The 23,501-nt window shown below is 37.6% G+C and overlaps 1 protein-coding gene across 1 annotated transcript in view; it reads left to right on the forward strand.

Annotated features, from left to right (window-relative positions):
- The window catches only part of ESR1 (estrogen receptor 1), a 531,109-nt gene that overhangs the window by 202,802 nt on the left and 304,806 nt on the right, over positions 1 to 23,501 (forward strand). Inside the window, 1 exon segment of the mRNA XM_043999817.1 lies at positions 2,858 to 3,365. Coding sequence (XP_043855752.1) covers positions 2,929 to 3,365 — 437 coding nt within the window. The 5' untranslated portion in view covers positions 2,858 to 2,928.

Below are 23,501 nucleotides of genomic sequence, written 5' to 3' on the forward strand. Positions count from 1 at the left end.
ATTCAGCACAGAAAGAGGCGCCCTTAGTAGAACATAACACCAGCACCTTTTGCAGGCACAAAAACAATTTACAACAGAAGCACTCACCTTGTTTAATCTTCTTACCCTGTGCCATTTATAAAATGCTCGGTATGTTGATAGAACACTATTAACTGAACTATTCATGGAGGTTTATGGGTCTGGTCAGGGAGGTGGAGGAATTAAATTTCAGTCGGAAACATCTATATGATGCCAAAATATTTATTAAAAACTTTTGTTGTTTGGTACAATTGGAGGCATAGCAAGAGAATATCAGTTCTGAGATTTGGGAAAGGGGTATCTGCTCCAAGAATATATCATAAAGCTTTTGACATTAAATTATTTTCTTTTGGAAAACTCACCCTGTTTAAATTTCCCAAACTTGATATCTTTTTTTCCCATTTGAACTGACATTCTATTTAATCAGTAAGCCTATGATTTACAGTAGGTCTGTTTTTGCTCTTGCTCCGGATAGCTTCAGAAAGTACTGGCTGATTTCAGGTCTGAGGGCATGGAGCAGGACCAGGAATACTGTCAGGGGCCTGAGAGGTCCGGCTCTCACGGGGCAGATTCACAATAGTGGCCCCATGTTGCTCTCTGTTGGCAGTAAAGGAACCTTAAACTCCCAACTGCCATTCATTCGGTTTTGTGCAGCAGCAGAGCTGCTGTGACTTACATACAGGAAGCTGCCAAGTGCCCTGCCTACTGGCTGCTTCATGAACCCCTGCAATTTCGCACACGCACACAGAGCCACATGCACATACACGCACATTCTTTCCTTCATTCTCACTCTCTCAGCCCTTGAGTTCTGCATATCCATGGAACATTTCAGGAAAGCCACTCTCTATCCTGTAGGGTAAGATTGTTTTTGGTTTCTTTCTCTTATTTGTAGTCCCAGCCTGGTTTGAATGTGTGCACCTTATCGTTTTGGTCAGTGTCTGCTGCTAGAAAGGAGAAGAGGATTTGCTGCTTGTGGTTTGGCATGTGTGTTTTGTGCTCTTAAGACTTGCAGGATTTCTTTGTGTTATTCACTTAAATGTTGCAGGTCCTGATTCCAAAGAAATTTAAAGATTTTTGCTTATGCTCTGAAGTGCGTTTTAAAACAATGGAATTAGGGTTCATTGGAGCTAAATGAATAATTTGGAGAAAAGTTGTTTTGCAAAGTAGTTGGAGTTAGGTATATGGAGAAGCATCTGATTAACTTTATAGGTTTTTTTTTAACCTTTCCATTGGCAACAGTCTATATTTACTAAGTTCATTTTTGTGGTAATGAAAAATTAATGAGACGTCATTTCATCCACAACAATTTATTGAAGATTGACTTTGAAAGCATGAATTTTAGTCTATACAAATGTCTGATAAAAAAGGCACATCTATTGTTGATGTTAAAGGAAATACATTTACATCTATTATCTACATATTCTTATATACCTATGTTAAGAGTTGGGGAAGATCAGAGAGAAAGACTAATGGGCTAATTGGAGTGTTCTAGCCCAGTGCAAAATTAAAAAAAAAATAGAAGTAAAAAATATCAGAAGAATATGGATAAACGGTACAAATGTACTCACCATACCTTTGTTCCAACTATGGTTTCATTTGCTGAGTTTAAAATCCAGTTTGTAAGCTTTTTCAATTTTTCTATTTGGCTAAATTTTTTTTTTAAATCCGGACATTTGATTCTAGGAAGTACAGATAACCAGCTGAAGAGCCTAGCCAGAGTGCACTGAGGAGAATCATTTGGAGAAATGGAGAAAAGTACTACTGTATTTTAAAATTTTATTTGTTTAGTCATCTATTCAGTACTACACATTTGCTGCTACTCTGGCTAAGGGCCTGAGATTTAATTTTGTCTAAGAATACCAGATTTTGCAGGCAGTTTTTTGAAGTTTTGGTAGCAGAGCCTGAAGAGGCACAAACACGAAGGTAGCATGTATGGGAACATTTGTGAATTGTCATTCACAAAAGAATCATTTAGGTAATGGTAGTGAGTACTATACTCCATGATACCAGATAAGGTTAGAACTGGAGGGAGCCTTAGTGATTAAGTAGTCCAACTTCATTTTGTGGATAAGGAAACTGCGTTCAATTCTCAGGCAGTATCATCCCTTCCTAATATGAGTGACAACTAAGTATATACATAAAAATATATGTTCCTTTCCTTTTTTCTTCCCTACAAAGATGCCTCCTATCCTCTCCTGCAGGGGCTAAATATAGTCTTGCCGTCTGTGGCTGACTGCATAGGCAACCACACACCCAATTCTATCTGCCATATCTTGGTTACAGAATAAGCCTACCCAGGGTCATTTTCTGTACACACTACATATTTCTAGAAAACATGAAAAGTGAATCAAACGGAGGAAGAGATAAACAAAGATAGATTGGAGCCTAGTAGGGGGCAGAAGGCAATAAATGAGAAAAAGCTGACCACTAGATTTGTCTTCCCACTTTGATATAAAGTTCTGTTTTTCCTTAGCTACCTTTGGGGAAGTATTAATGGCTCTCCTCTCCCCTTCCCTTGTAAAATTCAGATTCAATTAAACAACTAATACTAGTAAAGTAAAGTTCAGGGAAGCAATTCTTTGGGTTCTCTCCAAAATGAGTTGTGCCTGGAGTGATGTTTAAGCCAATGTCAGTGCAAGGCAACAGTTTCTGGCCAGTTTCCAGTACCTTTGTAATGCATATTAGCTCAGATGAGGAGTAAGTACTTAAAGTTAGAGACTGAGTTTTTCTGAGTGCTGCCACTGTGCACTTTTGCTCCTGCTCCAGTGAGGTACCTGGGGAGGGCCCAAGTAGACATGCTCTGCGCTGGGACTCACTGCGTCTTGTCCTCTTTCTACAGGTGGCCCACCGGCTGCTGAGCCCACTGCTGCTCCGCGAACCAGTTATGCGCCTTGCTCGCTGCTACTGACCATGACCATGACCCTTCACACCAAATCGTCTGGAGTGGCCCTGCTCCACCAGATCCAAGGCAATGAGCTGGAGCCCCTAAATCGCCAGCAGCTGAAGATCCCCCTGGATCGGCCCCTGGGCGATATGTACGTGGACAGCAACAAGACGGGGGTCTACAACTACCCAGAGGGGGCTGCCTACGACTTCAACACCGCCGCAGCGCCGGTCTATGGCTCGTCCAATCTCACCTATGCCCCCAGCTCGGAGACATTCAACTCCAACGGCCTGGGGGGCTTCCACTCTCTGAATAACGTGTCTCCAAGCCCGCTGGTCCTCTTGCACCCACCGCCCCAGCTCTCGCCCTTCCTGCATCATCACAGCCAGCAGGTGCCCTATTACCTGGAAAACGAGCAGAGTAGCTATGCCATGAGAGAGGCCGCCCCCCCGGCTTTCTACAGGTACCTCGAGCCGAGATCTTGAGGGGGGGGGAGGGGGACCCGCCTTCCCCCTGGACGACTAGTGTGTCTCTCGGTGTGTGTGTGTGTGTGTGAGAGAGAAAGGGAGAGAGAGCGCGCGTGTGCGTGTGTGCGTGTGTGCGCGCGCGCCTCGGTACTTTAGGGGAAGTGTTTCCTCCAGGCCGGGATCTAGAGTGCAAGGGGACCAGGAGTTGCGGGGCAGGAGCGGGCGTTTAGCGGCCTAGGGGTGAGGGCGGCTTCCTCCCCGAGCTCAGCCGACAGCTCAGCAGCTGTTCTGGGTCAGAGGTGCACCTCTGGGCGACCTTGGGCCCGAGCTAGAACACTCCCCGCCCCCTTCGGTCCCTCCCTCCAACTACCTGGGCAGGTGAGGGTGAAACTTGCCCAGGCTCTTGGCTGGAGGAACGAGGGAGAGGAGGGGAGGACTGAAGGAGGGAAGGAATGAAGGAGGGGAGGAGGGCCGCCGCCGCCACCGATGCCGCCCTGGGGAAGTCGGGCAGCAAATTGCGCTCGGGCTGAGGAGAGAGAGGGAGAGACAGAAACCCAGGCAGAGAGATAAAGAGAACAAGAGACACACCGACAGAGACAGAGAGACAAAGACAGGTAGAGACAGAGAAACGGAAAGGAAGAAAGACGGGGACAGAGAGATAGAGACAAAGAGAAAGAGACAGATATTGACAAAGAGCAAGATAGAAACAAAGAGACAGCGAGACCTACGAAATAAACTGGAAGGGACAGAGACAGAGAACGGAGAGATCCCCAGAGACACACACGAATTAGACATAGACAGGAAGAGACAGAAGAAGTTGGGTGGGTTGGGCGTAGTGGGAAGAGTAAGAAAAGATGGACTTATTTTCTGTCCCCATCTCCTGAGGCCAGGTTTTCTCCCTTGGCTGCATTTTGAAAATCGTCTTCCCAGCTCCCCTCCCCTTCCCCTCCCCGTGAGAAACAGGTCAGGAACCCCGTGTGCTTTCTAACCAAACAAACCCTTAAAAAACTGCACATACAAAGCACTAGTTATCTGGGGAGTGGGGGTGGCGGCGACGGTCAGTGGCGTGGGGCGGAGAACAAAACCCAAATAAACACTGAGAACTGTGACTTACTAGTAAATGTCCAGCGCAGGTATTTGGGGTTGGAGGTGTTTGAGGTTAGTGACAGCGTGGAGCGCGGGAGGGTACAAAGCTAAGGGGACCCTCGCTTTCCCGGTCTGCAGTTTTGGCCGCTTCACAGCTACCCTCGGCCCTCAGACCACCCTAGCATTTTCTTGACAGTGTTGCCCCATGGAAGAAGCAAAACAAAACAAAACAAAAGGGAAAATGGAAAGAAGTTCTACAGGTCTCAACAATTTGCTAGCTGCAAACGTATCTGAGCCAATGTTGGAGCAGATGATGCCATGTGACATCTGACGGCAGGGAATTTATAGGTAGCGTGTAACCAAGAAAACATGCCCCACCGAGCTGTTCCTGATTTTATACTCTTTGCTGCCAGATAAGTTAGATTTTCTGTCAACGGCGCACCTCCAGCTCGCCTGCTAGGGAGAAAAAACTCTAGAAAATGGCCCAAGTGCAGCTCGGCGCTTTGTAGTCTAGCCATTTGCTGTTCAGTATAAATCGGAGGAATATCTCCCCCCACCCCATTTTGGTGGCAAGCGTTTCTTTCATTCACTGTTTTGGGGGAGATTTTTTTTAACCTATACCTTTTCTAAATTCGTCTCCTTCCCTTTATTCCCACCTCACTTTTTCTTCCTTTGCCTTATCTCTAGTATTGCCCAGATGTATTTCAGGTGAATGAATTTGTTTGAGAGCAGTCTGGGTCAGAATAACCCCTGAACATTTCATTTTCAAGGAAGAATGATCCAATGTCCTCACTTCACTGTCAACCTCCCCCGCCCTTACCGCTCCCCACCCCTCCTCCCTTCCTCCCCAGGACTAAAGATGGAGTTGTCGTCAATGCACCTGGACAATTAGGTGCTGAATTTTGATTCCTCTTGTGTTGGGCTTCAGGACTAACTTTCTATACAAGTGCCTGAACTCAATTACTATCCTAAATTGCAGCTCTTCAGTTTGGTATTCTATTCCCAGGGATATTTATAGCTGAGGAAAGAGGGTTAAAGGGCAGGTGTTTCCCAATGGAAAAACCAAGTTCTGGTAGTTGGGATGGTAGGCCTTTGAGATGGTTGGGCTCATACAGCTAAAGCCAAATTCAAAGGGATTTAATGTCCTAGGACCAATGAGAATCCAATTGTTGAAGGCACAACCTGTGGCATTATCTTCTTTTCCGTTTTAATGATTTCTAAGTTCCTTTCTAACTTCCTTTAAGTATTTTAAGTCAGGATTAAAATGGAAGAGGAAGTATTCTTCTATCCAGTATTTCCACCCCTTTCCAATAAGAGAACAAAATTTATGTTAAGTGTAATTCTCAAGGCATTTTACTTTCTTTGGTAGTTAAGCATTGGTGTGAGTTCCTTAACTTTATAGTGGACTTCAGAAACTTTTTTCATTTTTTTTTTAGGTCTTTTATGGTGAATTAAATGTCACTGAATTTTAATGGGCCCTAATGAGACTGCTTTGGCAGATTATTTTGTTGCCTTGCTAATAATTGGCAAACCAAACCTGTTCAAATCAAGAGGAGTTCAAATTTTACTTAAAATTACATCTTTTATTATCCCAATGGCAAATATGAACACTGTATCTTAACTCTGTAGTATTCCCCAACTCCAAAGAACTTTGTATTAGGCCAGAGGTTCTGAAGCTGGGATCCCTAAAGTTAAGAAAAAAATGATGACTGCATTTCTACATAATTTGTTTCCTTTGTAATTCTGTGTATTTAATTTTATGCATTCAAAAGCATTACTCTGAGAAAAAGGTCCAAAGGCTTCACTGAACTGCCAAAAGGGTCCATGACACACACAAAAAGGTTAAGAACTTCTGTTAGAAATTCAGTCTAAGAAGCAAATTTGGCAATCAATTTTAAAGAAAAATTTAAAATGTAGGTATTGGACAATGTGTGGAACATCAGAATTTATTAGTCAAAGAATGAGGACCATACACATGTATAAATATGAACGGATAGATGTTACTTAGGATACTTTTTTCTTCAAAACATGTTTTCCTCTTGACCATTTCCCTATTTTTATTTTACATTGATTGAAGAAATGGAATTGAGTTAAAACTCATGTTTTTGCAAGTGTTAATGATATTTTAGCCTATGTAAATCTCCCAGCCTGGTGGTATTATCACCAGTCTAAGAACTCCTCTCAAATGCTGAAAACAAAGTATCTTACATTGAATTACTGTGGTGCTAATTCATTTTTTCTTTTGTACAGCTATGAAATAGATATATATCACAGGATTTATAATCTGCTCTTTTAGTTTATGGTGGCTAAAGCATCATCATCAACATCATAGCAACAATAACAAGAATAACATTCATATTTATATAGCACTCTGCAGATTACAAATAACTTACAGCAATTCTGTGGCAGGTAGTGAAATATTAGTATCCCCATTTTACAGATGAAGAATGTGAGGAGCAGCGTGATGTGACTTGCCTAGGATTTAATAGATAGCAAGGAATTGGGATCTAAATGAAACATTCTGATCCAATTCCAATGATGAGAGTTGGTCTTATGTACCAAAAATATTAGAAAGCTGAATTAGTTAATAGGAAAACTGTAAGTTTGTAGCTTAAGGCTGTCATTTTATCTAAAATTTCATTAACTTAGAATAATTAAGATGATAACTGTCAATCACATCGAACTTTCTAAAATGAAAATGAGGGGACTTTTCCTCCTTGAAATAAAACACATCCTCGCATGCACACCCCCCCAAAGAATCCTGAAGTTGAAATTAACTGAACCATTAAATAATTAATTAGCCTTACCTACTTAACTGTATTGGGTCTGTGGAGGGTTTTATAATTCTGTATATCTTAAGGGCTAAACTTTTGTTCTTTCTTAGCAAACTCTTTAAACTCTGTAAGCCAATTAAAATAGATTTGCTGACCTAGGAATTTGCATCCCCATTTCATGAATCCTAAGAGTGGATTACTTATTAAAGCAAAAACAAAACAAAACAAAAATCTTGCAACCCCCCCAAAAAAAACCCTTCTCTTGTTGTGTTATTTTAAAAACTGTACAAAATATCTATTTGTGGTGAAAAGAAGGAAAAATTGTGGGAAATGCCTGCAAGATAGCCTTCCTTTTCTTATGTGGAAGAAAGTAACATTCCCCAGTCACACCTTATTATTTATAAATTCAAAAATGTATCTGTTTTTAGGGTTAGATACCTGAAATTTGCAAAAAACTGGCAATTACATTAGACAACTTATTGATACAGTTTACTTATGAAAAACTTGAACTATTTTTCAATTTTAAATAAGACTAACCTCTAGGAAAGGATTAGGATAATTTATTTGAATACTTTGTCTTAATTACTTTGCATTAATTAATTTAGTAGTAAGTTGACATTTTGCTCACCTTTCTGCCCTAGTCACTTAAAAAAACACCTTTTAGTCATTTTGCTCATTTAATTAAAAAAAATTATCTGATGCATTGTGTTGGTTTTTTTTTTAAATCAAACAAATCACATATAATATGTATATATTCTAGAAGGAAAACTATCAAATAATATCACCTTTTTATTCTTGATTTCATCTTTACCCATTGCATGTGACTTACAGGTATGTATAATAACAAGACCCTTATGCTTAATTATCACTTTCTCTTGCCTTCCTTCTCTCACTAATTTTTTAAACCTGAATTTTAAGTGCCTTCTATTTGCTTTTGTGAATACATGCAGGATACAAAAAAATCATGATTTGAAATAACTCAGATTTAGCATCTTCAATTCATATAACAAATAAAATAAAGACCGAAGCAAGAAATTGAATATAAAAGACATAATATAATGAAGGCAGAAGAGTAGTTTTTAGTATGTGAACCTCAGTGACTGGACTTCCAACCCCCTATTTATATTTGTTGCTTGAATGAACTTAGGTGTGTGTGTTGGGGTGGGGGGGCAGCATGGAAATCAGATGAAGGATGATTAAGTTCTCATATTACTCAGAGTAAAGAGTTTGGAGAAAATGAATAGAATTAAGAAATCATTTTCTATGAAAGCAAATTTGAAGTTATATATGTATAAATATATAAATTCCACCCAGATATACAATGTGTAGATGCTATCTGGGTGTACTCATCCATGCAATTCTACTGTTGTGAATGCACGTCTTTATGCAAATGAAAATTTATGAATTTTTGTTACATGTTTTCTTTCCAAAGTCTACAGATAGCACAAAATAGTATGCAGTGACTTCTGCCTCTTCCTCCTGTGTTATTTATTTATTTATTTTGAAATTTTGCTTCTAAAAGAAACTGGTTAGTTTATAGAGTATAGAGTCTCCAGTTCTATTCTTGGGATCCATCAGAAGGACTGTCACATTACAGTACCTGACCAGTTAACCATTCTGTGCCTCAGTTTTCCCAATGAAAAAGGGAAAAAACATGATAGTCTCTACCTAACTGCTTCAATTAATTAGAACCACTCTCCAAAATGAAAGTGTTTCAAAAGAGCCATTCTATGTAAATATAAAGCATATGGTTACTTTAAAAGAAAGCAACCCAAACAGAAAGTGCACAGTACAGGGTAGGGTGTTGGCTTACAGGCAATTCCATCACAGACAGTTTCGTTTTATGTCCCAAACTCTCTTAAAGCATTAATATAAAAGAATTCGTAATTTCTATTGGTTTTCATAAGTATTTGCTCTGACACTTGCTCTTTCTCACACAAAATGCCCACAGAATGAATACTTAGTGATCTGGAGAGTAATGGCTTGAAGAAAAGACCTTTGGAATGGTCTGCAATGAACAAATCACAACTCTTATCTGAATACATGCCTTTAATGTTCAGGCTCTCTACTTCAGGGTAGATTGTTAAATATCTGAGGGGAATGCTGTTCTAGTTTAGAATGTATCCAAAATTGATTTTTGCCCCTTTGAGAAAGAAAGTTAGAGGAAAAAACAGACATGAATATGGTCTTGGAAGTATTGTTTCACATGTTTTACAATCGTTTTATACAGTAATAATTTAAAAGAGTACAGTCAAATGGTAAAAACTGTGGAATACCACCAAAACATAATGATGGTGGTGGTACTCTTTATGGAAAAAATGACACAGTGGGCATCAATTTGGCATAGCTATCATAACCTGGAGATACTCATCTTAAATTGTATTTGGCTAATGCCCATATTATCATAATGTAAACTAAAATTTATATGAAAAGTTAAAAATATTTTAAATACTCATGGATGAAGGAAGACTCTTCTTCATAAGTTAATATCCAGCCTCAGACACTTAATAGCTGTGTAATCCTGGGAAATCCTGTTTGCCTCAGTTTCCTCATCTCTAATATGAGCAAGAAAAGGAAATGGCAAACTACTCCAGTATCTTTGTCAAGAAAACCCCAAGTGGGGTCACATGGAGTCAGACATAATTGAATACAGCTGAACAACATAGGTAGCCTATGAAAGCAAGGAGATTCAGGGCTCTAGGCTAGTATTCTCCTTTAGTTGGCTCTTCCACTATAACATTTTAAACAAAGACCATATAAAATATCCATTTGGCCAATATTGATTTCTTTCTTCCTTCTCAGAAGTACTCTAGCACTTGCTTTTCCTTTGAAGTCTTCTAGTACCATTTATTTTGGCACATACACTGGTATTTGTATTTAAATGTTTGTCTTTGTGTGTGTGTACGGTATCTCCACGAATATAATTGTAAGCACTTTGAGGGTTAGGAATATATCTAATGTTTCTATTATATGACCCCCCTCAATTACTTTCCACAGTATAATGCACATAGTAGGTACTCAGCATCAGAGATTTAGACACCAAGTCTAACTTTATCTTTTTGTACATGAAGAATCTGGAGCCCAGAGGAGTCAAGTGACTCATGCAAGGATATACACAAATGAAATATTGGGCAGAGCTGGGATTGGAACTCAGATCTAATGCTCTCTTCCTCAATTTGCTCATTCATCTCAAAGAACAACTCCACATTATAATCTGTGATTTGTGGAAGCTCATTTCAACTCAGTCTAGAATGAAGTCTTTAAGAAATATTGGGGGTGGTCATATTAAACACTTTCAGCTTGAGTTTCTTCTGAAGGATGAGAACATTTCTGTAATGTGCTCTCCTGGACTAGAGAGGAAAGGAGAAACTACACACCTGGCCTAGCATCTTACTTGTGGTGCATTTGAACCCAAAAAAGGGCTCAACTGTTGTCAGAAACCATCATCTGCTTCCATGCAATTCCAGGTAGGGCAAAAAAGCACAGGTAATCATATGGGTAGGGTACTATGAGAGTTGGAAGTTGTATTCCAGTGACTTTTGTGAGATTTCTTACTGGCATTCTTGCTTTCTTTGCTCTTTTATGAGAATGAAAAAAGTCGTAAAGGAAATGCTTTGTGTCCCTTAAGACGTTCGGTGCAGCACTAGAAGAAAGCTTATTGTAATGTGCCAATATTTTTTCAAGTTATTTCAAGAAATATTATGGCTCCCAGATTCTTATGGGAGCCTAGTCATACAAAGATGAACAGCCTGTTTCTGCTTACGTATTAGAAGACAAAATACCATGGGATTTCTTGGAAATCAGAAATTAGAATTTTAATGTCACAGTCTCTGCATTAATACATCTTTGCTTTTTCTTTGATGGTTTATCTTATTAAAGTTATTTCTAATCAATCAATCCAACAAGTATTTCTTTGGTGTTTATAATGTGCCAGGCACTGCTCAGTGTAAGGGATACAAAGAAAGGCAAAAATAGTCCTTTCCCACCAGTGGGTTTTCATTCTTATTCCCTCTCTCTTTGCTTCATCTTCCAATGTTCTTATTCCTTCCTATTGACTTCTTTTCCTATCAGTCTTGTATTTTTCTCAATTGTTTTCTAGTTGTTCTCTCTCATCCTTGATGGGTTTTTCTGTACTACTTCTGTCTCAGCTCAATGCTTTGTTTCACCTATTGATTTAGCTCACATTGGAATAGGACTTAAGACACAGGTGGATAAAAAGTTAAGAAGGAAAAGTCCACAGTGTAAGAATTTGCTTTAGATTGAAAATTACCTGTTATCATTTTGTATGACTAAGGGTGAAAGCTATTCACCAATAAAATCAAAAATGCATGTTCTTATCAAGGCACAATGTTACACAATAAATTCTTCATTCAATTGGTAGAAAGACTATTTTCTGAAAATTTTGTAATGGCAACAACCATTTCATTTCTATCCCCTGAAACATTTGGCAAAATGCATTGCCCAGCAAAGATTTCCACAAATAACTTATTGAGTGAATAAATGAACATGTATAATTTTTTTCTCCTGAATTTGGTATGTTAGCCAGATTAGTAGGTTAGATAAAAATGTCTTCTCCATATAATGATTCTTCTTTTTAAATGTTAAAAGACAAAATAGGACAAATGTTTTCTCTGCTGAAGATATTCTCTACTAAGAATCTGAAACTTAGCAAAATTTAGTTGAATTGGACATAGGCTTTATTTTAAAATTCATATGTCAATTTGTGAACTGAAAAATTACCTAAGACAAATACACTTGCACCTGTAAAACAGTACAGGTGTATGCATATTTCTATTTGAATAATTGATTAATATATACAAATTAGAATATTACTAACTTTTGATTGCATATTTTGTGAAATTAATGTATTTGTGTATGCTTTTCTAGGAAATAATTTCAACACTTCCTGATATTCAATTTGCCTCTTGTGTTATACTGTAAAACAGAGAACTTGGTCTAGATACTATGAACATGATGGTGCCCTGAAGCTACATTAACTCTTAGGTGGTGAGGAAGTCATTTAGTTGTCTAGAAAAGGTAATGCACCTAGGGATCCAATACAATAAATTATTTTGTTCCTTCGATTAGAATCATGAAATATATTTATTAAGTTGTGTAGACTATAAATAAGGTTTGATTTATGACTATTTTCTGTGTGGTTGCTTTTGTAGGATAAATGTAAGTGTTGAAACAATTTTTTAAAAGAGGCTTTGTTATTAGTAGTTTACACAACAATTTACACATCAGGACCGATTCTGAAAGTTGATCCACAGAGCTGCTATGTAAGTTCTTTCTCAGTTTAGGCAAGTTGCTTATTCTTTCTGCCCCTTAATTCAGTTCTTAATCATTAAGAATGCTCCTGCATTTTGCAGAAGGTAAATACACCCATAACAAATTTTACTAACTAAGCTCCTCTCCCTCTTTGTAATATTTAATGTGCCTCTTTTAAACATTCACAAAGTGTGACTACTAATGTTATTATTCTTATGGCTACCTCTTGGAACATTGACTCTGTTTTTTGTTGTTTTTTGGTGAGGCAATTGGGGTTAAGTGACTTGCCCAGGGTCACACAGCTAGTACGTGTCAAGTTTCTGAAGCTGGATTTGAACTCAGGTCCTCCTGACTCCAGGGCTGGTGTTCTATCCACTGCGCCACCTAGGTGCCCCAGAACATTGACTCTTGATCACAAAACCACGTAGACTTTTGCGACAACTAGAATGATCAACACAAATCAGAAAATGAGAATGGCTTGCCTGAAATGGGAAAGAGACTATAAAAAACAAAAAAGAATCCAATGACACAATTAGTGCAGCAAGACATTTATATAGGTAGTTGTAGCTGAAAAACATTGTGGGGGTGAATTTAACCCTTTTTGTTTCTCTTTGAAGAGAAAGAAATAACTTGATATGAGACGGAGACTATTAATGTTGAAGAACATAGGGTTTACTACAGGCAAAGTAGAGAAAGAGTGATGACTGATGAGGCTTTGGAAAATCTCCCAAGATTATCTTCCTAAAGATAAATAGTTAGGGTTGAGGCTGGAATTTGGGACAAGTAGCATTTTGACATGGTGGAGAGGACTTTTCAAGGTATATAACAGAAATATCTCCATAAATTAGAAGAAAGGAATGTATCAGAAGGTGTTCAAACAAAGAAGATCCAACCAGAATAATGAAGTGAAAAATCCTTATGGCAGCAGCTTTTGGTATTGACTAGAGAGAGAAAAGAAAGATGGTGATAGAGAAATCAAGATGCAAAAGGCTGGAAGATATGAGGATGAAGCTGGGGAATGTTGTGGCAAAGTCACTGAATATAGTAGTAGAATGTTGTGACAAGGCCACTGAATGTAGGGCCAAAGATAGGGTGCCAGGCCTAAATCTTTTAGCATGATTTCTAAAACCTTCTGTACTAATTGGGAACAAAAGAAATATGAATTTTGATTATGAATATGATCTGGATAATTAAAGACTTCTCAAACTCCTTTTTATTCATCACAGTTTTCTTTGCCTTTCATTTCTTTATATCATTAAAGTTTTGAACTTGTTTTTCTTTGAATTCTACAGATAGTCTATTCAGCTCCTTTTATGGTGTTTGTTTAGCATAGCCTATGGATATACTTATAGGACCCTAAAATTTAATAAGCTATCAATATATTTCCAACTGTTATACATGTTTCCACATTATTTAAAAATCAGGACAATTACATTTTTTGTAAGCATATGCTTGGCATTGTTTCGATACAAACTTGTTTGCTTATTTGTTTTTAATTAGAAGGGCTAAATCGCAAGTTTTGGGGAGTATTGAATTACAGTATTTTCATCATTATTTACTCCATTCCTCCATTCCTGTCATTTCACAGATAAGAAAACAGAGGTAGCAGAGCCAGAGTTTGAACCCACGTCCTCTGACTTCAGAGCTAGCACTCTTTTTTATAACAATTATAGCTAACATTTGTGTTGTACTTTAAGGTTTACAAAGTTCTTATATGTAAACTCATTTTATCCTCGAAATAACCCCATGAAGTAGATGCTATTATTATCTCTATTTTACAGATAAGAAAACTAAGGCATATAGTGATTGAGTTGCCCAGGAGCACATAGCTAGTGAGAGTCGAGGTGGTATTTGAACTTCAGGTTTTCCTGATTCCAAGTTTTGTACTCTATTGGCTCTACCACCTAGATGGTACCTGCCTGTACCATCTGCCCCATTAACTAATTTCTATTTTAAAGTACTTACATGATACTATCCAGCAAACTCTATGCAGGCCATGATTTTAATTTTGTCTTTTATAAAAAATTTGAATTTTCAAAACTCATCTAAGTCTGAAGCACAAAGAAATTGTGTGATATTTGAGGATTGTGGTCAAATGACATACTTTATGCAAACACTATATAAATGTGTGAAGAAGTTTTTGTTCTTGTGAGGTCATATGGGGTAGTGGACAAATATTCTAGCCTCAGAATCAGGAAGACTAGGGTCCAAACCACATGTTAGTTTTGTGACATTAGGGAAGTCAATCAGCCTTTCTATGCCTAGGCAATTCTCTGAAACTATAAGTTGCAGATCATTTACTGTTCTATATTGATAGAAGGAGTTTCCTTTTGGGGTTGTTTTGGGGGAGGGGGAAGATTTCCTTAAATTAATGAAATCATAGGCACCCACAATATATGTTTTTCTGAAGAAAAACAGAAATCAGAGATTGACAGCTTGACTTCAAAAATCTCAAAAAAAAAAAAAGTGGCAGTGTAGCTCTTTGGGTTGGAAGTCCACGTTTGATTCTTCTGGTGGCCAGGCTACTTGAATAACAGGTTCTAGGAATAAAACAAACAGTTGAAGGATATAAACTTACTTGCCAAGGGCTATATCTATTTCTTTGTTCTTTGTTTTTGATCTTTGGTAAGTAGAGTCCAAAATGAAGACTGATCAAACCAAACTTGCTTTTCTATAACAATTTCAATCTTCTCTCCGAAGACAGGTAGGTCTCAAATAGTGAAACAACATAAACAAAATTATATTGTGGTGCATAGAAACATTCTTTCCTTATAGATTCTAGGATTGTCACATATTGAACTCTGGTGCAATGTTTAGTTTATATGCTTTGTTTTATTAGTTACTCAATCTGTAATGCTGTTGTGTTTAAGAGTATCCTGAGAGGATGGACTGGAAGGGAGTATGGGAAATAAAGAAAGAGGCGGTATAGTGATCCAGAATCCTAGAGAAAAGTTATCACAAGATTGGCCAGGCTCTTTCTTTCATTGAGGAATGAATGTAACTATGTCATGAAGTACTATGATAGCTATAGAATTTTATAGAGTTAATTAGATTCATGGTTTTTATCCTTGACTATAGCCTGAGTTTGCACCTGTTGGATTTACAAGGGATAACTGCTCTTAAGACACAAATTTAAGCTGCTTTCCACTAAGTTAAACCTGCTTTTAAGCCATTATTGCCTATTAATGGAACCTGAAGTTGTAGACAGTTAAACCAAATCAAAGTATCCAATTTGACCTTAAGGCTGGTCTCACTGTCTTTGTAGATATAATTTACTGGTTAGTGGCTACATTTCCATTTTATCAAGTGATATAAATACACAGATACCATCTGCATCTTGCTTGTAGTTGTTTTAAGAATTGAATGGTATAGTAGAAAGCATAATGGACTTAGAATTTTAAAAAAAATCTGGGTTCTAGCACTGTCCTTGTGGTGTGATCTTGGGCAAGTGACCTTGTCCCTTCTGTGTGACTTTGGGCAAGTCATCTAACCTTACTGAGCCTCAGTTCCTCATCTGCAAATGTCAACAATAATAACTATTTATATAATACCCTAAGGTTACATTATTCCATTTGATCCTCACAATCATTTTGTGACTGATACTTCGGGTATCATTATTCCCACTTTACAGATAAGTATATTGGAGTTCACAGATATTAACCACACAAAATTATTTAGCTACTAAGCATTAGAGATGGGAAATAATATTAATTTCTTTTTTTTACAGGGCAATGGGGGTTAAGTGACTTGCCCAGGGTCACACAGCTAGTATGTGTCAAATGTCTGAGGCTGGATTTGAACTCACGTACTCCTAAATCCAGGGCTAGTGCTCTATCCACTGTGCCACCTAGCTGCCCCTGGGAAATAATATTCATAATAATTACTATACAGGGTTTTTGTGAGGAATAAATGAGATTATATGTATAAAGAACTTTGCAATAATTAAATTTTATATAAATTACAATTATATTATTAGCATTATTAACCTTTGTTTCTACTTCAGGTTTAGGTTACTGATGGTAATTTTGTTTCTGTGGTTAGAATCAATGTTTATAGAGTTACAAATGGTTTTGTTCTGTTGACTTGCTAATGGTAATTGATCTTTTTTCCCTTCATAAATGAAGGTTCCTATTCTTTTCTTCTATCACCTGAAGTTAAAGTGTAGAGGTTTACCAATTTTCTCTGAAGACTTGCAACTACTACTTGTAGATTCCAACTACAAATAAGTGCAAATTTTCATCCATAACTCTAGTGTGTAAATAAAGCATGCATTAGTTAAGTATAATTATTTTTACGGGATTAGGAAAGTTTGGAAGGATTTTGATTTTCAAGGGTGGGTAGAAATGATATATCAGAACTATTGAGGTATATGTATGTGTGTACATATATACACATGCATATACATACACATGGAGAGAGTATTCAATGTATACTTAAACACTTATCTAATAAAGTTTCAATGAATACTTCAAAGATTATGGTTCTCTTTGTATAGATTCTCCCACTACCAATGCCTATTATAAACCCCTGCAATTATTTAATAGATGGTATTCAAAAGTTTCTGTTGCTATAAAAATCATCACCCTGGTAGCAAGTTAATGATGAGTCACACTAAACAGTCAGTCTATCACTGATCTATATTTGAAAGGACATGCCAGAGCAGGGCTCTAATGGTACCCAATGGCACTTCTATGCCACAATGAGGCATCAAAGGAAGTGTTTTATGGAGGCGAAACATGCTGAAATGAAACTTTATTTGCCTAGTCACTCCTTCTAAAGAAACACCTGCATTCTTTGAAATTGGCTTACTGAACTCAATGAGTATTGAGTTGCTACTGTTTATTTTGGTTGCTACTGTTTATTTCCTTCATATTTTAATATCTCTTCCAGGAAATTAATGTAAATTTAATAGAAATGGTTGGGGGGAGGTAAACCATCTGTTTTAAATTTAGTTAGATTCCGTGACCAAGGAGACTATACCTTTGGGGGAGGTTGTTGAGCTATACTGGAACATTTAGACATTTATGCCTTATTTTGTAGCAATCTCTATTTTTTAGGATAGAATGAACTAAGGTATACTTTTTTTAAACCTCCAAATTTTTTTAAAAAGCAATAAAGTAAAAGTAAAAAAGAATATACTCTCATTATAAGAATGAATAGAACTCCTGACATTTAAAAGAGTATTAACGTGCTTCTGTTTCATTATATGAAAAGAGCAGAGGATTGAAGATTGGGTGGACTTTTAATAACATTTAATATATTTTAATAACATTTTAATGTGTTTTGGGGCAACTAAGTGGCACAGTGTGTAGAATTCTGGGCCTAGCATCAGAAAGACTGAGTTGAAATCAGGCCTCAGACATTTATTAGCTCTGTGTAACCCTGGGTAAGTCACTTAACCCTGTTTGCCTCAGTTTCCTCATCTGTTAAATGAGATGGAGAAGTATCTCTGCCAAGAAAACCCCAAATGGGGTCATGAAGAATCAGATACAACTGAAAAAAAGCTAAGCAAGAACAACAATAACAACAATGTGTTTAATGTATGGAAAAACAACTTAAATCAGGCACAATGAATGAAATTAACATGGCCCCTTTGTTAAGCTCTTTATGCATAAAGGAAGCATAATGAAACCAAAGGAATTGATATCTCTCTTGTGCATATCTGAAGCCTCTACTGGGAGGTAAAAAGCTGACCGCTCAAAGGATTAAAATGAAACCAGGGGAGCTATATTTTCTGTTAACTTTTTCCTAGTATTTTGAATCCAGGTTGTTCCTTGAAGATAGGAAAAAGTATTCCTAAATCAACATTTCAGTCTTTGAGAGAATTTTTCATTCATTTAAACAATGACATTTGTTATTTTCTCATATACTGATCTCATATATATTTTCTGAGACTGACACTTTCTAGTTGTGTCTGCATTATGGAGTCTTTCAGCAGGTGGAAAGCACAATTCTCAGAATTTGTCCAGTACAAAGTTATGATTGTTAGCCTTTTAATATTGCCTTAGTATTGTCTTGTATGCTCCATATCTTTGCAAGCAAATACAAAATTGATTTGCAATCCTGCAGCAAAAATGGCTTATTTCAGTATTTATTATGGTTGCACTACAATTAAACACATCACATAAAGGAGTATATTAAACGTGACTAATACTTCACTGGATGAATACAGACTAGATTTGTCCTTAGAAAATTATTGCTTTCGCATTTAATTGTCAATAAACAATTGATCAACAAGCATTTATTAAGATATGTGGCAGATATGTGCTAGGAGCTAGGAATGCAAGGACATAGAATGATATAATGCTTTATATTCTATTGGAGATGACAATAAGTACATGTAAGTGTATATACAGAATAAATATAAAGAGAATAAATAAAAAGTAAATATGAAATAGTTTATTGGGGGTAGAATATTAGTTTTTGATGGGATCAGGGAAAGTTTCATGTAGAAGACAGTGCTTTGACTATATCTTGAAAGAAAAGAGGGATTCAGTGGGCTAGAAGTGAAAGAATTAATTCCAGGCAGAAAGTGGACAGCTAGTGCATGCGTATAGAGTGGGGAGGTGTAGGTTCTTGTGTGGGGGACATAGAGAAGAACCATCTGGCTGATCACAGAGCATGGTAAGGGAGTCACATCCAATGAGGCTGGATAGAGTGGGATCAGATTATAAGCTTTAAATGCTAAAAAGTCAAGTTTATATTTTGTCCTAGAGGCAATAGGGAGAGATTGGAGTTGATTGATTGGGGAAGTGACATGGTCAGATTTGTGTTGATTTGCATATCAATTATGTAGAAATTCTAGTCTGGCAGAGCTGTCACTTTATTGCCTATGACTTAACTTGTGTAGATCTTATTTTTCTCATCAGCAAAATAAGGGAGTTGTATTACATGATCTAGGAGGTACCTCTTTGTCCCTGATCTATTCATAGACTATCAACCTCTTTTTCAACATTTTTTTTTGTGTGTGGGGGGGGCAATGAAGGTTAAGTGACTTGCCCAGGGTCACACAGCTGTTAAGTGTCAAGTGTCTGAGGCCAGATTTGAACTCAGGTCCTCCTGAATCGAGGGCCAGTGCTTTATCCACTGCACTACATAGCTGCCCCAACTATCAACCTCTTAATAATGTCAACTCACTGAGGTGTGGAGTTGAAGTTCTTGAAATCTAAGCCAATGGAGCATAAATTTTCATAGGGTTGTAGAGAACAACCCTTTGACCCTAAATCCAGTCCTCTTTCCACTGTATCATATTGTCTCTGGCAGGTCTTATAAGATATAAAGGCTTTGATTATGGATCTGGTGAGGCATCATATGTCTTTTGTCCAAGAGCCAGCTTGAATTGGAAGAAAGTTATAACTTGGTTGGCCAAAGGAGTTTTTCAGCTACAGCCTACCCACAAAGGTGAAAGTTAAAAAAGGATTGTAATCCACATTGGTGGAAGGAGTATATGCATTAATGAAACCAGAGATCTTTGAAGTATTTGCATATGTTTCTTTAACCATTTTCATCAATTAAAAAATTATTTTAATGTCAGGTTATCAGTTTCTTTTTGGATTAAGTGTAGATTTTAATTATATAGACTATTCACATTCTTGAAAAACACATGATTCTGGATTTCATATGGAGGACATGTACCATTGTGTGTGGCATCTTTTCTTATATCCCCAAACACAGCCCAAGTACCTTCATCCTCTCTAGCATATGTAGAGCTAGAACAGTTGGTGACAAGTTGCTGCTAATGTGTCTTCTCTACATAGTGAGTTGTGGGAAGTTGTCTCTCTTTATAATTTTAAAATTTTATTTTATTTTTAATTTATGGCATTATACTTATTTTAAAGCAGAGAATATGACATCTCTTTCTTTTTATTCCTTTGAAGCAGTATAAACAGTATAAAAAGTAGCTTAAGTGCTAAAAAAAATAGAACCAAAAGTATATTTAGGTCTTTACTTTGTTGTGGCACTTGTCTAGTCATGGGGGAGTGTGGTCAGGCTGAACAACTGTGGGTAATTTTTACATTAAGATGCTTTCAGGCTGAAGGGCCATGGTTGTTGTCACTGCCTAATTGCTTAAGGCCTTAGGCAATAGAGAATACTCTGCCTGAAATTGAAGGCCGTACACTATCTACATCAGACCAACCTTTTCAGTCTTATTCCATATGCCATGCACTCATTCCAGCTAAACTGGACAACTAACTCTTCCCAGAATTTGACATTTTATCTCCTGTTTTCAAGCATTTGGGGGTCCCATCCCCCATGCCTGCACTACACTCAACTCAGGAAGTATTTATTAAGTGCTTATTGATAATAATAATACCTGACATTTATATAGTGCTAAGTGCTTTTATTTGAAATTGTTATCTCATTTGGTCTACTCAACAACCTTGGGAGGTAGGTGTTATTATTATCCCCATTTACAGATGAGGAAACTGAGGCAGACAGAGATGAAGTGACTTGCCCAGGGTTATATAGCTAGTAAATATCTGATGCTGGATTTGAACTCAGGTCTTTCTGACTCCAGACATAGCAGTCTATCCACTTCATCTCCTATCTCTGTATAAAGCAAGAAGCAGCCTGGAATAACAGAAAAAGACCAAGGCCTTGAGGTCAGATAGATCTAGATTCAAGTTATGCCTCTGACAAATACTAGTTGTATGACACTGGGCAAACCACTTAACCCCCTAATTTTGGGGCAACTGTCTAAGATTCTTAGTTACAAAGCAGTTGACACCAATAAAATCGTAATCTGATTCAGTAACAACAATAACATGTTGAAGGCATATTGGTGATTGAGATACAAAGAGACAATTTTTTAAAGGTAAAAATGATAGAGACTCTGCTCTTATGAAGTTTACAGTCTACTAGAGGGATACAACATATAGGATAGGAATACATAACATAACAACATAGGGATACATAAATAACATCATTTCAAGGTGGCATTTAGGTGTGCAATGGATAGAGCTCTTTGCCTAAAGTCAGGAAGAATCATCTTCCTGTTTGCCTCAGTTTCCCCATATGTAAAATGATCTGGAGAAAGTATTGGCAAACCGCTTCAGTATCTTTGCTGAGAAAACCCACATGGGGTCATGAAGATTTGGACATGAATGAACAACAAAAATTTTGAAGAGGAAGAGTCCATTTATTTTCCCAGGGATCAGGAAAGCTTTCACATGGCAGGTGGCACCTGACTTTATGGTTAAAGGAAACTAATGGTTATTAATGGTGAAGGTGAGGAAGGAGGGTGTTTCTAAACCTGCCTGAGTGAAGAAAAAAGAGGCAGGATATAGATTGCTATGTTCCTTGACAGGAATGTAAAGGACAAAAAATCAAGAAGAGAAGGGAGCCAGTATTTATTAATTTTTTTGGAGGGGGCAGGGCAATGAGAGTTAAGTGACTTGCCCAAGGTCACACAGCTAGTAAGTGTCAAGTGTCTGAGGCCAGACCTGAACTCAGGTCCTCCTGAATCCAGGGCCTGTGCCTTATCCACTGTGTCACCTAGCTGCCCCTTGTGCCACCCAGCTGCCCCGGGAACCAGTATTTTTTAAGTGCCTACTAATTTCCAGACACTCTGATAAGCATTTTAAGGGAAGGGAGTAAGTATTTATATAGCACATACTATGTGCCAAGTATTTAAAATATCAGTCCTTTTAGTCCTCATAACTACTTTGTGAACTAGGTGCTTTTATTACCCCCATTTTGCATTTGAGGAAACTGAGGCAAACAGAGGTTGTAACTTGCCCAGGGTCACTGAACTAGTGAGTGTCTGAGGCCAGATTTGAACTCAAGTCTTCTTGACTCCAGGGTCAGCATTGCTGTTTCCCCTGGCCCACCAGATGCCTCTACAAAATATTAACTCATCTGATACTCATGACAACCCTGGCAGATGAGTGTTATTATTATCCCCATGAATCCACAGGGATGGTTTCATTATTTTCTCTGTATTCACAGTGCATAGTAGTATTTAGTGTCCTCTAAAATGGGCACTAAATAAATGATTGATTGAATTGGTTCCAAATGGAGGCTGGAGCTAGATGGGTCAGGGGTCAGGATGGAGACAAAATGGAGGACAAGAATCCTTTATGAAGCAGGAAAATCAAGCTGATGGAAAGGAGTTGTAGCTAGAAACAGATTAGGGGACAACTGGAGAAGATGAGGATGTATGGAGTGGTGTTACAGGGATAATGAAGAGTGGGCTAAGGCTTAGACTAGGAGAAACAAACAGAATCACTACCAGGAGGACAAGAATCTCTTTGTGAATTGTTGCCTTTTAACTGGTGGCTTTTAGTAAAGTGTAGCCAGTCGTATATTTTAAGAGGGAAGATTATCTCTGCTTTCAATGATAAACTGGAATCTATTACAATAATGTCACTGACTCCCTCATCCCAGAGATATTCTGAAACATAATATGGAAATGACATTATATCCTAAGGGATCATAGATTTTCTACTTGCTTCTGTTACAACCTTGGGTAGGTCAGTTAGCAATCATAGAATAGTAGATTTAGAGATGCAGAGAACTTTAAAGGACATCTATTCTATTTAATAGATATGGAGACTGAAGTACAGAGGCAAAGTAATTTGGCCAAGGTCACACAGGTATTAAGTGGCAGAGCTAGTAATAGAACCCACGTCTTCTGATTTCCAATCCAACCCACCTGAAAACATGGTCCCATTAATCTCTTGGAGCCTCAGTTTTCTTATCTATAAAGTCAGGAGTTTAGGCTATATGAAATTTCTCTGGTCCCTTCCAAGTAGATGATCCTATGCTCATTGACCTATTATGGGTCAAGGTCTTTAATGTTCAATTCCTTTACTCAGTTTAGAACTGGAGAAACCATAATTTTATGATTTCTCGGGGCCTTTAATAATGTATACATTATGATAATGTAAGGGGCTAAAAATTCTAGTTATACTATCTAAAATCTAATGAGTGGTCACCAACAAATTATAATAGCAAGAGTATTTAAGTGTTTAAGTATTTATTAAAGAGCATTAGGATCAG

Source organism: Dromiciops gliroides, chromosome 4, assembly GCF_019393635.1.
Source record: "Dromiciops gliroides isolate mDroGli1 chromosome 4, mDroGli1.pri, whole genome shotgun sequence".
Classification (NCBI taxonomy): Eukaryota; Metazoa; Chordata; class Mammalia; order Microbiotheria; family Microbiotheriidae; genus Dromiciops; species Dromiciops gliroides.